Source organism: Gossypium raimondii, chromosome 1 (assembly GCF_025698545.1).
Source record: "Gossypium raimondii isolate GPD5lz chromosome 1, ASM2569854v1, whole genome shotgun sequence".
Classification (NCBI taxonomy): domain Eukaryota; kingdom Viridiplantae; phylum Streptophyta; class Magnoliopsida; order Malvales; family Malvaceae; genus Gossypium; species Gossypium raimondii.
In genome coordinates, this window is record NC_068565.1 from 40,947,269 (window position 1) to 40,963,326 (window position 16,058).

The window sequence follows — 16,058 nt, forward strand, 5'->3', positions numbered from 1 at the left end:
AGTTAATATAATATAATAAATGTTAAAAACATAAAACAAAAGAAACTATCATCAAATTTGCTCACCACCACTGAATTTTAAAATCCAAAAATGCCACTGAAGGAGCTTGGTATATATATTGTATCTAAGGCCAAAATTGAATCCATATGTGAATATATTAGTAGGCTAAGGCCAAATAGGGTAATGAAATTGGGATTAAATAATCATAATCATACCTTCGACAAGAGCCTTGAAGATATACTACTAAAGTCAATGACTAAAATGTTATAAAGGGGAAAGTTGAGCCTAAAGGATTAGTAATATAAAATGAATCTGATTAAAACCTTAACATGTGATATGGTACTTAACACTTATGTGTCTTTTGGTTGTATGGGATGGTTTCCGTGTATCAGAGTCATTTCCTTAGTCTCTACTATGGGCTAATTGAACAAAAATCTTGATAATAACACGCGGTTATGGCTATAAATTGACAATGTGTTCTAAAATGAAAAATAATGTTGAAAGATTATCAAAATAAATGAATATGTGTCTAACAAACAGGTTGAACTATGAGTTATAAGTTATAAAATTAAGTTGAAATTCAAGTTATTTTGATGTAATTATTCAAACTTTATCCCATTGCTTCATGTTAATGTATTTTGTATTTGAATTTTGAGTTTAAATGAGTTTTAATATTGATATTTAATGTTTTGGGACATATGAAAATGATATGGTTATGTTTAGATATGATTTTAAGTGTTTTTCAGTCAAATTTTTAGCTATAAGGGCCCAAGGTTCAATACCCTTATCAAAGGTTTTGCGCCCTATTTGACAAAATGATTCCTATAATACCACAAGAATCTAGGTTCAGACACCCAAGGCCTTAGTACAAATACCTAGGATCCTAATAGTACTACTGCAATGTTTTGTGGACAATGAGCCTTCTAAGGTTCATATATGGTCCCGGGAACTTCTGAACACCCAAAAAGCATTCCTAAATGGTTTTAAAATTTTAAAGCCTACAAAATGTTCCATATTGTTTCCATGGTATTATTCAAATTCCTTGAAGTTTTAATTTACAGTAAAATCTTACAGACCTCCATCAGGAAGACCTCGATTTAAGTCGATAAACTTCAAACATTTATGTGTTAAACAGGTCCTAAAATGTGTTTAATGACCCAAAATGATTTCAAATGTTATTTTATTCTTTCTTAAATTTTGAGAATTGTCTTAAATAAATTTTATATGGTTACCAAATGGTGTTTTATTTAGAAGAAAACTTTGATTTAATGTTTAAAAGTGCTCTAGAAGCAACTCCTATTTGTGTTGTACGTCAGACGGTTGAGGGTGTTATATATATTTTAATTTTAATTATAAATTATGCCACCTAATATTCAACGTGTCATTTTACAATTAAATTAAATAGTTTTAGTAATGGAAGGACTTAATTAATATAAATTTGATAGTTTAATGTAATTAAATACTTTTAAATTTGAAGACTAATTTAGAACGAAGATCATAAGGAATGTGGAGTGCAATTAACTCTTTTAGAAAAATAATTTTTTATACTAAAAATAATTATTTGATAAATAAAGGCTAGTCACTTAGCGTCCAACATTAAAAAATGAGAAACATTTATGATCATTCAAAGGAAAAACCAAAAATAAAGATCGCTAAACCACAAACTCCTATTAACACTTAGAAATTTACGTTCTCCTAAAACCAATGAGACTCCATACAAGACCGCTTCCACATATACTATCTTAAGAAGGAAAGATATGTATAAATCTCTGAAAACACACAAACTTAAACAAAAAAACAAAAACCAAAAAAAAGAATAAATAATTATCTCCAGTTGATTTATATAAAAACAAAATGATGATTTCAAAGCATTTTTTTCATGTTTTATCTATTGTTCTCTTCTTATCATTTTCATTTCCATATGCACATTTCACAGGGATTGATCAAGATTCAACCAACCTTCACCCACTTCCAGTAAGCTTGGGTTCTAGTTCTTTTTCAAGTTCCGGCTCTTTTAAGCATTCAAGTTCTTCCCATGCCTCCCAGTCATTTAAGAGTTCGCACTCTTTAAAGAGCTCTGAAAATCATGGTGATGCTTCAGGTCATGGCTCTTCCTCTATGTCACATTCAAGTTCAGCTTCTGGCTCATCTTCACATTCTAGTTCATCTTCACATTCTGGATCTTTTAAGAGTTCAGGTTCATTTAAAGGTTCTAGCTCTCCCGTAGATTCTAATAATTCTAAAGATTCCGGTTTAGGTCATGGGGATTCTAGTTCCTCTACAACTTCTAGTTCTTTATCAGGTTCTAGCCATTCTAAAGCTTCTAACTCATTGTCACATTCTAGTTCATCTTCACATTCTGGTTCTTGGAAGGGTTCTAGCTCATTCGAAGATTCTAACAATTCTAAGGATTCTAGTTTAGGTCATGGGGATTCTAGATCCTCTGGAACTTCTAGTTCTTTATCAGGTTCTAGCCATTCCAAATCTTCCAGCTCATTGTCACATTCTAGTTCATCTTCACATTATGGTTCTTGGAAGGGTTCTAGCTCATTCGGAGATTCTAACAAGTCTAAGGATTCTAGTTCTGCTATGGCTACTCACTCTTCATTAGGTTCTGGAGATAATTTTAGCAAATCTAAGGGTTCTGACTCATCTGAAACTTCTAAGTCTGGCAACTCTAGTTCCTTATCAGGTTCCATCAATTCAATGGGTTCTAACTCTTCTAAGACTTTTAACTCTGCATTAGGTTCTACTGCATCTAACTCTTCCAAAAGCTCAAGTTCTAACAATTCTAAAGATTCTAGTTCTGCTACAGCTTCTGGTTCTTCTTCAAGTTTAGGTTCTAGCAACTCTAAGGCTTCTGGCTTATCAGCACATTCAAGTTTTGAAAAACATGGTGGTGCTACGGGTCATGGCTCTTCCTCTTTATCGCATTCAGTTTCAGCTTCAGGCTCATCTTCACATTCAGGTTCATATTCACATTCTAGTTCTTCTTCACATTCAAGTTCTTTTAAGCATTCAAATTCTGGTTCTTCTAGCTCTTCTACAAACTCGGGTTCCAACAATTCTAAGGATTCTAGTTCTGATGCGGCTTCTCACTCTTCGTTGAGTCAAGGGGCTTCTAATACAGTTTCTAGTTCATCATCACATTCCAATTCTCTAAATCATGGTGGTTCCACGAGTCATGGTTCTTCCTCTTTATCACATTCAAGTTCAACTTCTGGATCATCCTCAAAATCTAGTTTATCTTCACATTCCGGTTCTAGTGCTACTAACTCATCCACAAACTCGGGTTCCAACAATTCTAAGGATTCTGATTCTACTACAACTTCTCAGTCTTCATTAAATCATAAGGCTTCTAATTCCTCTGCAAGTTCTAGTTCTTTATCAGGTTCTAGCAATTATAAGGTTTCAGGCTTATCCGCAAATTCCAGTTCATCTTCACATTCTGGTTCTAGTGCTGCTAACTCATCCATAAACTCAGGTTCTAACCATTCTAAGGATTCTGATTCTACAACGGCTTCTCAGTCTTCATTAAATCATGGGGCTTCTAGTTCCTCCACAAGTTCTGATTCTTTATCAGGTTCTAATAGTTCTAAGGCTTTTGGCTCATCTTCAGACTCCAGTTCTTTTAAGCATTCTGGTTCTGGTGCTTCTAACTCTTCCACAAACATAGGTTCCAACAATTCTAATGATTCTGTTTCTACTGCGGCTTCTCAGTCTACATTAAATCGTGGGGCTTCTAATTCCTCTTCAAGTTCTGGTTCTTTATCAGGTTCTAGCAATTATAAGGCTTATGGGTCATCCTCAAATTCTATTTCATCTTCGCATTCTGGTTCTTTTAATCATTTTGGTTCTATTGCTGGTAACTCCTCCACAAACTCAGGTTCCAACAGTTCTAAGGGTTCTGATTCTACTACGGCTTCTCAGTCTTCATTAAACCATAAGGCTTCTAATTCCTCTGCAAGTTCTGGTTCTTTATCAGGTTCTAGAAATTATAAGGCTTCAAGCTCATCCTCAAATTCTAGTTTATCTTCGCATTCTGGTTCTTTTAAGCATTCTGGTTCTAGTGCTGCTAACTCATCCACAAATTCTGGTTTGAACAATTCTAAGGATTCTAGTCCTACAACGGCTTCTAAGTCTTCATTAGAACATGAGGCTTCTGGTTCCTCTACAAGTTCTGGTTCTCTGTCAGGTTCTAGTAATTCTAAGGCTTCTGGCTTTTCATCACATTCCAATTCTATAAATCATGGTGGTGCTACAGGTCACAGCTCCTTCTCTTTGTCACATTCAAGTTCAGCTTCACATTCTAGTTCATATTCACATTCTGGTTCCTTTGAGCATTCGGGTTCTTTTAAGGGTTCTGGCTCTTCCGTGGATTCTAGCAATTCTAAGGATTCTGGTTCTGGTGCGACTCACTCTTCATCAAGTTCTGGGGCTTCTGGTTCTTCTACAAGTTCCAGTTCTTTATCAGGTTCAAGCAATTCTAAGAGTTCTAGCTTTTCTAAAATTTCTAAATCTACGTTAAATGTTTGTGCTTCTAACTATTCTAGAAACTTTGATTCTTTATCAGGTTTGAATAATTCGACAAATTCTAAGACTTCAGACTCTTCTTTAAGTCATGATGCTTCAGGTATGTCCCTACGTTCAAATACTTAACATGGTTATAAACATTCTAAGGATTCCAATAGTTTGAATTGTACATTGGGTTTTGGTGCTTTAGGCTCTTCCACAAGTTTAGGTTCTAACAATTCCAAGGATTCAAAATCTTCATCAAATTCTGGTACTTCTAGCTCTTCTGCAGACTCCAATTCTTTATCAGGTTTTAACAATTCTAAGGGGTCTGGATCTTTTCAAACTTCAAACTCTTCATCAAATCTTAGTGCATCGGGTTCCTCCACAGGGTCGAATTCTTTATCAAATTCGAACAATTCTAAAGGTTTTGATTCTTCTAAGAATTCAAACTCTTTGTTTAGTTCTAATGCTTCTGGTTCTTACAGAGGGTCGGCTTCTTTGACAGGTTCTAACAATTCTAAGAGTTCCAAAACTTCTAGCTCTTCATCCGACCTTGATGCTTCTAGCTCTTCCAAAGGATTCGGTTCTGACAATTCTCAAAGTTCTGACTCTTCTCAAACTTCACAAGCTGGTTCTTCCGGCTCTACCACAGGTTCAAGATCTTTATCAAGATTTAACAATTTTAAAGTCTTTGGTTCTTCTAATATTTTCAAACTCTTCATCTAATTCTAATGCTTCCGACTCTTTTCTAGGATTAGGGTCATTATCAAGTTCAAACAATTCTAAGAGTTCTGACTCTTCTAAGACTTCAAACTCGTCATCTAGTTATGATGCTCATGGTTCTGGGTCTGGTTCTGTATCAAGTTCCAACAATTCTAAAGGTTTTGGATCTTCAAAAACTTCAGGCTCCTCGTCAGGTTCTATTATTTCTAACTATTTTAACACGTTTGGCTCTTATAAGATTTAGTGATTCTAAAGCTTTTAACCTTTAAATGAATTTTTACTTTATTTTTATTATTAGGTTCTAACCGATATAAGTCTTCAATGAGTGACTCTTCAGGTTGGGGTTCTTAATCTATTTCTATTATTTCATCTAGTTAAGATGCTTTTATATATTTTATAATCAAATTCTAGTAATTTTATGGTTTTTCACATTTCCACCTCAGTTTGTGGTAATTCCAAGTCTTCTAGAACTAAAAATACGAGTGCTTGCACAGGCACTAGTTCTTCTGTGACTGATGGTTCTACTACTTCAACTCCTCCTCCTAGCCCTCCAAAAGGTGATGGATATTCTAAAGCATCAAGCTCCTCATCAGGTTCAACTATTTTTGGTTATTTTATGATGTTGGGTTTTTTATAAGGTTATAATGATTTTAAAGTTTTTAACATTTATATGAATTTTGACTTTTTAATAGGTTCTGAAGGATATAAGTCTTCTACGAGTGACTCTTCAGGTTTGGATTCCCTATCATTTTCTATTATTTCATCCATTTGACATGCTTATACATACTTTATAATCAAGTTCTGGAAAATTTTTGGGTCTTGACATAGCTATCTATTCTTTATCAGTGTCTGGTAATTCTAAGGCTTCAAGTACTAAAAATGAAAGTGCTTCCATGGGTACCGATGCTTCAGCGACTAATGGTTCTACGACTTTTATTCCTACGAGCCCTTCCACAGGTGCTGGACCTACTAAAACTTCAAGATCGTCATCTAGTTCAACTATTTATGGTTATTTTATGATGTTGAGATCTTAATAATGTTATAATGATTCTAAAGTTTTTAACCATTATATGAATGTTGACTTTTTATTAGGTTCTGACGGATCAAAGTCTTCTACAAGTAACCCTTCAGGTTCAAATTTTCTATCTTTTTTGTATTATTTTATCTATTTAACATGCTTTTACATATTTTATAATAATTTTGTGGGTTTTGACTTGTCTACTTGTTGTTTTTCACATTCTTGTAATTCTAAAGCAACTAGTACTAAAAATACGGGTGCTTCCACAGGCACTACTACTTCAGTGACAAATGGTCCTACAGCTTCTACTCCTTCTTCGAGCCCTTCCACAGGCGTTAGTTCTTTCACAACTAATAGCCATAAGGGATCTGGTCATACAAGTTCAAGCAATTTTGCTCACTCTAGTTCGTTTACAGCTTCTGGTCACTCTTCCGCAAGTCATAGTTATGGTTTTAAAGCTTCAGGCTCCTCATCAGGTTCAGCTATTTTTTGTTATTTTATGATTTTGGGTTTTTATAAGTTTTTAATGATGTTAAAGTTTTTAGCATTTATATGAATTTTGACTTTTTATTAGGTTCTGAAGGATATAAGTCTTCTACGAGTGATTCTCCAGGTTTGGATTCCCTATCATTTTCTATTATTTCATCCATTTGACATGCTTATACATACTTTATAATCAAGTTCTGGAAATTTTTGGGTCTTGACATAGATATCTATTCTTTATCAGTGTCTGGTAATTCTAAGGCTTCAAGTACTAAAAATGAAAGTGCTTCCATGGGTACCAATGCTTCAGCGACTAATGGTTCTACGACTTTTATTCCTACGAGCCCTTCCACAGGTGTTGGACCTGCTAAAACTTCAAGATCGTCAACTAGTTCAACTATTTATGGTTATTTTATGATGTTGAGTACTGAATAATGTTATAATGATTCTAAGGTTTTTAACCATTATATGAATGTTGACTTTTTATTAGGTTCTGACGGATCAAAGTCTTCTACAAGTAACCCTTCAGGTTCAAATTTTCTATCTTTTTTGTATTATTTTATCTATTTAACATGCTTTTACATATTTTATAATAATTTTGTGGGTTTTGACTTGTCTACTTGTTGTGTTTCACATTCTTGTAATTCTAAAGCAACTAGTACTAAAAATACGGATGCTTCCACAGGCACTACTACTTCAGTGACAAATGGTCCTACAGCTTCTACTCCTTCTTCGAGCCCTTCCACAGGCGTTAGTTCTTTCACAACTAATAGCCATAAGGGATCTGGTCATACAAGTTCAAGCAATTTTGCTCACTCTGGTTCGTCTACAGCTTCTGGTCACTCTTCCGAAAGTCATAGTTATGGTTTTAAAGCTTCAGGCTCCTCATCAGGTTCAGCTATTTTTTGTTATTTTATGATTTTGGGTTTTTATAAGTTTTTAATGATGTTAAAGTTTTTAGCATTTATATGAATTTTGACTTTTTATTAGGTTCTGAAGGATATAAGTCTTCTACGAGTGATTCTCCAGGTTTGGATTCCCTATCATTTTCTATTATTTCATCCATTTGACATGCTTATACATACTTTATAATCAAGTTCTGGAAATTTTTGGGTCTTGACATAGATATCTATTCTTTATCAGTGTCTGGTAATTCTAAGGCTTCAAGTACTAAAAATGAAAGTGCTTCCATGGGTACCAATGCTTCAGCGACTAATGGTTCTACGACTTTTATTCCTACGAGCCCTTCCACAGGTGCTGGACCTGCTAAAACTTCAAGATCGTCAACTAGTTCAACTATTTATGGTTATTTTATGATGTTGAGTACTGAATAATGTTATAATGATTCTAAGGTTTTTAACCATTATATGAATGTTGACTTTTTATTAGGTTCTGACGGATCAAAGTCTTCTACAAGTAACCCTTCAGGTTCAAATTTTCTATCTTTTTTGTATTATTTTATCTATTTAACATGCTTTTACATATTTTATAATAATTTTGTGGGTTTTGACTTGTCTACTTGTTTTTCACATTCTTGTAATTCTAAAGCAACTAGTACTAAAAATACGGCTGCTTCCACAGGCACTAGTACTTCAGTGACAAATGGTCCTACAGCTTCTACTCCTTCTTCGAGCCCTTCCACCGGCGTTAGTTCTTTCACAACTAATAGCCATAAGGGATCTGGTCATACAAGTTCAAGCAATTTTGCTCACTCTGGTTCGTTTACAGCTTCTGGTCACTCTTCCGCAAGTCATAGTTATGGTTTTAAAGCTTCAGGCTCCTCATCAGGTTCAGCTATTTTTTGTTATTTTATGATTTTGGGTTTTTATAAGGTTTTAATGATGTTAAAGTTTTTAGCATTTATATGAATTTTGACTTTTTATTAGGTTCTGAAGGATATAAGTCTTCTACGAGTGATTCTTCAGGTTTGGATTCCCTATCATTTTCTATTATTTCATCCATTTGACATGCTGATACATAATTTATAATCAAGTTCTGGAAAATTTTTGGGTCTTGACATAGCTATCTATTATTTATCAGTGTCTGGTAATTCTAAGGCTTCAAGTACTAAAAATGAAAGTGCTTCCATGGGTACCGATGCTTCAGCGACTAATGGTTCTACGACTTTTATTCCTACGAGCCCTTCCACAGGTGCTGGACCTGCTAAAACTTCAAGATCGTCAACTAGTTCAACTATTTATGGTTATTTTATGATGTTGAGTTCTTAATAATTTTATAATGATTCTAAGGTTTTTAACCATTATATGAATGTTGACTTTTTATTAGGTTCTGACGGATCTAAGTCTTCTACAAGTAACCCATCAGGTTCAAATTTTCTATCTTTTTTGTATTATTTTATCTATTTAACATGCTCGTACATATTTTATAATAATTTTGTGGGTTTTGACTTGTCTACTTCCTGTTTTTCACATTCTTGTAATTCTAAAGCAACTAGTACTAAAAATACGGCTGCTTCCACAGGCACTAGTACTTCAGTGACAAATGGTCCTACAGCTTCTACTCCTTCTTCGAGCCCTTCCACAGGTGTTAGTTCTTTCACAACTAATAACCATAAGGGATCTGGTCATACAAGTTCAAGCAATTTTGCTCACTCTGGTTCGTTTACAGCTTCTGGTCACTCTTCCGCAAGTCATAGTTATGGTTTTAAAGCTTCAGGCTCTTCATCAGGTTCAACAATTTTTTGTTATTTTATGATTTTGGGTTTTTATAAGGTTATAATGATTTTAAAGTTTTTAACATTTATTAGGTTCTGAAGGATATAAGTCTTCTACGAGTGATTCTTCAGGTTTGGATTCCCTATCATTTTCTATTATTTCATCCATTTGACATGCTGATACATACTTTATAATCAAGTTCTGGAAAATTTTTGGGTCTTGACATAGCTATCTATTCTTTACCAGTGTCTGGTAATTCTAAGGCTTCAAGTACTAAAAATGAAAGTGCTTCCATGGGTACCAATGCTTCAGCGACTAATGGTTCTACGACTTTTATTCCTACGAGCCCTTCCACAGGTGCTGGACCTGCTAAAACTTCAAGATTGTCATCTAGTTCAACTATTTATGATTATTTCATGATGTTGAGCTCCTAATAATGTTATAATGATTCTAATGTTTTTAACCATTATATGAATGTTGACTTTTTAGTAGGTTCTGACGGATCTAAGTCTTCTACAAGTAACCCTTCAGGTTCAAATTTTCTATCTTTTTTGTATTATTTTATCTATTTAACATGATTTTACATATTTTATAATAATTTTGTGGGTTTTGACTTGTCTACTTCTTGTTTTTCACATTCTTGTAATTCTAAAGCAACTAGTACTAAAGATACGGATGCTTCCACGGGCACTAGTACTTCAGTGACAAACGGTCCTACAGCTTCTACCCCTTCTTCGAGTCCTTCCAGAGGTGTTAGTTCTTTCACAACTAATAGCCATAAAGGATCTGATCATACAAGTTCAAGCAATTTTGCTCACTCTGGTTCATTTACAGATTCTGGTCACTCTTCTGCAAGTCATAGTTCTGGTTTTAAAGCTTCAGGCTCCTCATCAGGTTCAACTACTTTTGGCTATTTTATGATGTTGGGTTTTTTATAAGGTTATAACGATTCTAAAGTTTTTAACATTTATATGACTTTTTACTTTTTATTAGGTTCTGAAGGATCTAAGTCTTCTACAAGTGACTCTTCAGGTTTGGATTCCATATCATTTTCTTTTATTTCATCCATTTAACATGCTTATACAGACTTTATAATAAAGTTCTAGAAATTTTATGGGTCGTGACATATCTATCTATTCTTTATCAGTTTCTGGTAATTCTAAGGCTTCAAGTACTAAAAATGAAAGTGCTTCCATGGGTACCAATGCTTCAGCGACTAACGGTCCTACGACTTTTATTCCTACTAGCCCTTCCACAGGTGCTGGACTTACTAAAACTCAAGATCGTCATCTAGTTCAACTATTTATGGTTATTTTATGATGTTGAGTTCTTAATAATGTTATAATGATTCTAAGGTTTTTAACCATTATATGAATGTTGACTTTTTATTAGGTTCTGAAGGATCTAAGTCTTCTACAAGTAACCCTTCAGGTTCAAATTTTCTATCTTTTTTGTATTACTTTATTTATTTAACATGCTTTTACATATTCTATATTAATTTTGTGGGTTTTGACTTGTCTACTTGTTGTTTCTCACATTCTTGTAATTCTAAAGCAACTAGTACTAAAGATACGGGTGCTTCCACAGGCACTAGTACTTCAATGACAAATGGTCCTACAGCTTCTACTCCTCCTTCGAGCCCTTCCACAGGCGTTAGTTCTTTCACAACTAATAGCCATAAGGGATTTGGTCATACAAGTTCAAGCAATGTCGCTCACTCTGGCTCGTTTACAGCTTCTAGTCACTCTTCCGCAAGTCATAGTTCTGGTTTTAAAACTCCAGGTTCTTCCACAAGTACTAGTTCGTCTATGGCTAATGGACCTACCACTTCTGGTCATACTCCAAGCCCTTCTGAAAGTACTATTTCTTCTACAAATTCAGGCTCTTCAGTTGGCATTGGTTCTTCAACTTCTAGTCACTCTACCACAAGCAATGAGTCCGGCTCTAAAACTTCAGGCTTCTCCACAAACACCGATTCTTCTGAGAATAATGGTCATAAGAGTTTTAGTTCTACTTTGAGTCCCTCCACAGGTACTAGTTCTCATCATACTAATAACCCTATAACTTCTCATCATACAGATTTAGGCTTGTCTGCACACACCAGTTCTTTTTTTACTTCTAGTGGCTCTTCAACAAGCAATGATTTTGGTTCTAAAAATTCAGGCTCCTCCCTGAACACTAGTTCTTCTACGCCTTTCGGTTCTTCTTCAAGCCCATCTACAAGTATAGGTTCTCCTGAGAGTAATAGTCATATGGCTTCTAATCATTCAAACTCGGACTATTCTAAACACACTGGTTCTTCTACAACTTCTGGCCACTCTTCCACTGGCAATAGTTTTGGTTCCAAAACTTCAAGCTCTTCCACGAACATTGGTTCTGCTACGACTGATGGCCATACAGCTACCGGTTCTACTTTGAGCGCCTCTTCAGGTTCTAGTTCTCATAAGACTAATAGTCACATGACTTCTAGTCATACAAAATCTAGTTCTTCCACACACACCGGTTCTTCCAGTCACACTGGTTCTTTGACAACCTCTGGTTCCAAAACTTCAGGCTCTTCCACAAACACTGGTTCTGCTACGACTGATGGCAGTGCAACTACTGGTTCTATTTTAAGCCACTCTTCAGGTTCTAGTTCTCATAAGACTAATAGTCACATGAGTTCCGGTCATACAAAATCAGGCTCTTCTACACACACAGGTTCATCCAAACACACTGGTTCTTTCACAACATCTGGTTCCAAAACTTCAGGCTCTTCCACTAGCACTGGTTCTACTACGACTAATGGCCATGCAACTACTGGTTCTGCTACGATTGATGGCCATGAAACTACTAGTTCTATTTCAAGCCACTCTTCAGGTTCTAGTTCTCATAAGACTAATAGTCACAGCACTTCTGCTCCTACAAAATCTTGCTCTTGCACTTGCACGCCCACCGACTCTTCCAATCACACTGGTTCTGCTACAACTGATGGCCATACAACTACTGGTTCTATTTCGAGCCACTCTTCAGGTTCTAGTTCTCATAAGACTAACAGTCACACGACATCTGCTCATACAAAATCTGGCTCTTCTACACACACAGGTTCCTCCAAACACACAGGTTCTTTCAAAACCTCTGGTTCTAAAATTTCAGGCTCTTCCACAAACACTGGTTCTGCTACGACTGGTGGCCATACAACTACTGGTTCTATTTCGAGCCATTCTTCTGGTTCTACTTCTCATAAGAGTAATAGTCACACGACTTCTACTCATACAAAATCCGGCTCTTCTACACACACAGGTTCTTCCAAACACACTGGTTCTTTCACAACCTCTGGTCACTCTTCCACAAGTAGTGATTTTGGTTCTAAAACATCAGGCTCCTCCAAAAGCACTAGTTCTTCTAAGAATAATGATCATGTGACTTCTGGTTCTACTTCGAGCCCTTCCATAGATTACAGTTCTCCTATGACTAGTAGTACTACAACTTCCGGTCATACAAATTCAGAATCTTCCACAAGCAATAATTTTGGTTCTAAAACTTCGGGCTCTTTTAGAGGCACCAATTCTTATGATGCTCCTGGTTCTACAAACTTGGGCATTTCTACAAGTTCTGATATTTCTATGGGTTCTGGCTCTTCTAAGAGTTCTAGTCTTGAAAACCAATTTAGTGGTACTTTTTCCAAAGTTTTTGCTTTTGGAGACTCATATACAGACACAGGAAATGCTCAATCATTAGGCATTTTGAAAGACTTCGCGAGTGCATTCTTATCAAGCTTTTTTCAAACAATAGATTCAAACCTCCATTTTGAGGGTAGATCAAGTAATGGTCGCTTGGTTATTGATTTCCTTTGTGATTCTCTCAACATATCCCTGTTGCCACCATTTGAAGTGGCTTCCAAAAACTCTAGTATCAATGAAGACTGTGGAGTGAACTTTGCAGTGGGAGGTTCGACATCTCTTTCAGGTGATTTTTTTACTAATCATAAAATCACCAATAACTTGTTGTGGCAAGGCACTCCATTAGGTTTCCAAACTCAAATAGAATGGTTCAACCAGTTTGTCACAAAAAAAGCCTGCAATGGGGAAACAGTCGAACAATGCAAGGAACAAATGGGAAACAACCTCGTTTGGCTTGGGCAAATGGGTGCAGATGACTTTGCTCGTGTTATAGGGTCTTCTATTTCATTGCGTTGGCTTACAGATATAACTCTCGGTCAAATCTCCAAAATCCTTACGGTACGTACTTATACTGTGTAAGATATTATCAGGTTTAACATGACACATTATACAATAGTAAAAATAATGCTTTAAATATAAACTTGGAAACTATGTTGCAGACGGTGTTGGATAGTGGCGCAAGGTTCATCGTGGTTCAAGGACTACCGCCACTAGGGTGTTGGCCATTAGCAAAATTATTGACTCCCCACTTTGCCAAGGATGAAATGGGTTGTTCTGCAGTTATCAACAAAGCAATAATGGCTCACAATGACCTCTTACAGAAGACATTAGAAGAATTTCGTAGAAACTATCCCAATGCTACAATTGCATATGCTGATTATTTCAACGCATTCAAGACAGTCATGGGAAACCTCACTGAGTTTGGCTTTTCAGATGGATCCGGTGCATGTTGCGGCGTTGGAGGTGGACTTAACTTCAACTTGAACAATCTATGTGGCATGGATGGCACCAACACTTGTAGTAACCCGAATGCTTACATCCACTGGGATGGAATTCATCTTACAGAAGCAATGAACAAACAAATTGCTCGTCTCTTCCTCCTTGAAGGCTTCTGTCAACCATCTTTTGTTGATCTAATAAAAAGGCATCAAAGCTTACTTCAACCCTCTCTTCAGTAGGCTCCTTACAAAGATCAAGCCAACAATATTCAACCAGATTTTCCTTTATTATTTATAGATTATGTCAATAAATTAGCCCTACAAACGTCCCTTCTTCACACTAGTGAAGTAAGAGTGATGTATCTTTGACTTTAAATCTTATATGTATGTATCACTCTCTAGTGTATTAATGCAATGGTGGCGGCTTTTGTTGCCCTTTCTTATTTCAGTTTCAATTTTCATGGAACTCAATTTGTCTTAACAATTATGTATATGAGAAGACAAGCTAACCTCATGCCACTGGTTTTCAAGTTTCAATACATTGGTTTCTTTATCTATATATAAATCTAATTAACATGATAATAGTTCATTTCATTAGTTAATATTGCAACCCCACACCAGGTATTTGCAGACAATTTTAACTTTCATAGCAAGTGAATGAATACTTTTATCAAAGTGCTTCGGGTTTCACAGCCTGATCATTGTTTTTAATTGCTTGTAATTGTTTGACTTTTCATTTCTCATCAAGTATAAATCTGCGACACCGATATACCATATATATTAATAGTGGTACGATTATTCAAATATATGAAAAAACTTAAGAGAATTTTCAGATTTGTAATTGTATCCGACACTTACCCTAACTCTGAGTAACGTGTTCTAAAAACATTATTTAAATATGTCGCCATTCAGACCCTTTTCATCCATGACATTCCCAAGTATTTTCTTCCCAGAAGTCCTTATCATAAACCGCCCTTATTATTTCGTATATTTTGTATTTTTTGTTTTCAATGAAAAATAGAGACTTCTTCTACTCCAACATGGTATAAGAGCATGAATTTTCTCTCATTTCTTTCATTCCCACATTTTCTCGACTACTTTCTTGCCAACCAAACATCAATGGATTCCTTTTCTCTAAAGCTGTAACTGATTTGCAAGCTGATATGGCGTTCTTCAATGGCAATGCACTCTATCCTCATCAATCGGATAACCGAAGTTTGGTTTTAGTTTCTCAACCACTTACCGATGACATTGGAAAACATCTATGATTATGGAATTGTCTGCCAAAAACAAGCTTGGGTTTGTTGATGGCACAATTATTAGGTTGCCAGATTTTTCTTCTAATCTTTCCGGTGCATAGATGAGGGCCAACAATATACTGAATTCTTGGCTAATCTATTCTGTTTCCAAGGAAATCACAGCAAGTTTTTTTATACTTGTATCATGCCTTTGCTGCCGATATCTAGGAAGATATTGGAGATTGATTTCAGCAGAGCAATGATGCACGTATTTTTCAATTGAAACAAAAACTTACATCTGTTTGCAGTGCAATTGTGGTTGCATTTCCTTGTATGATAATCTATTTGTGCCTCGGTTTCAATTCAATTTGATTTAAGTTAGCAGCTTGGCATCCAAATCATATTATCTTATTCAGGACCAATAACAAGTGATTGGGAAGGGTGACACTAGACAAGGGTTGTACTTTTCGCAGACTTCATTTCCGTATTTAGATGTTGATCGAATGAGTTCAATAGTTGTTAATATGGATGTTGTTTCTTCTCAGACTTAGCACAATAAACTTGACATTCAAATACTACTGTATTACAATCTTTAAAGGATGTAATTCCTTTTTCTTCAAATAAATGAGGCCATATTCGATTTGTCCACTTGCAAAGCAACCATCTATTACCTTTTGGAAGTTCCAATAGTTTTGCTGCTACTCCATTTTATGAGGTATGTCATAGCGTACCCAAAAAAATCGACAAGAAGATTTTGGATTATTCTAAACATGGAGCCCACACTTATCATTTTTAGCTTTAGTGTG

At 35.5% G+C, this 16,058-nt stretch overlaps 1 protein-coding gene across 10 annotated transcripts; it reads left to right on the forward strand.

Annotated features, from left to right (window-relative positions):
- Nucleotides 1-1,832: 1,832 nt before the first annotated feature.
- On the forward strand, nucleotides 1,833-14,462 carry LOC105785845 (uncharacterized). Of its 10 annotated transcripts, XM_052633863.1 has the most exons (34): nucleotides 1,833-4,474; nucleotides 4,574-4,633; nucleotides 4,724-4,939; nucleotides 5,021-5,167; nucleotides 5,268-5,432; nucleotides 5,537-5,575; nucleotides 5,682-5,831; nucleotides 5,931-5,969; nucleotides 6,085-6,195; nucleotides 6,331-6,369; nucleotides 6,526-6,732; nucleotides 6,831-6,869; nucleotides 6,984-7,094; nucleotides 7,230-7,268; nucleotides 7,425-7,631; nucleotides 7,730-7,768; nucleotides 7,883-7,993; nucleotides 8,129-8,167; nucleotides 8,321-8,527; nucleotides 8,626-8,664; nucleotides 8,780-8,890; nucleotides 9,026-9,064; nucleotides 9,221-9,427; nucleotides 9,507-9,545; nucleotides 9,661-9,771; nucleotides 9,904-9,945; nucleotides 10,069-10,164; nucleotides 10,249-10,308; nucleotides 10,408-10,446; nucleotides 10,562-10,672; nucleotides 10,807-10,845; nucleotides 10,969-11,445; nucleotides 11,578-13,634; nucleotides 13,736-14,462. In XM_052633863.1, the coding sequence occupies exons 1-34, from the start codon at nucleotides 1,855-1,857 to the stop codon at nucleotides 14,252-14,254; spliced, it is 8,571 nt and encodes a 2,856-aa protein (XP_052489823.1). In that variant the 5' UTR covers nucleotides 1,833-1,854; the 3' UTR covers nucleotides 14,255-14,462. The 10 variants fall into 10 exon arrangements, with proteins under 10 accessions (XP_052489823.1, XP_052489815.1, XP_052489818.1 ...); XM_052633855.1 differs by having other exon boundaries at nucleotides 1,834-4,474; nucleotides 11,002-13,634; XM_052633858.1 differs by having other exon boundaries at nucleotides 1,834-4,474; nucleotides 5,733-5,831; nucleotides 10,969-13,634.
- Nucleotides 14,463-16,058: the final 1,596 nt, after the last annotated feature.

Excerpts from the sequence above, each read along its gene's own strand:
- LOC105785845 (XM_052633855.1), top strand. The coding sequence starts at position 1,855 with ATGATGATTTCAAAGCATTTTTTTCATGTTTTATCTATTGTTCTCTTC. Across the intron at positions 6,733-6,830 it reads AGCTTCAGGCTCCTCATCAG|GTTCTGAAGGATATAAGTCT; the intron begins GTTCAGCTATTT and ends ACTTTTTATTAG. Across the intron at positions 6,870-6,983 it reads TTCTACGAGTGATTCTCCAG|TGTCTGGTAATTCTAAGGCT; the intron begins GTTTGGATTCCC and ends ATTCTTTATCAG.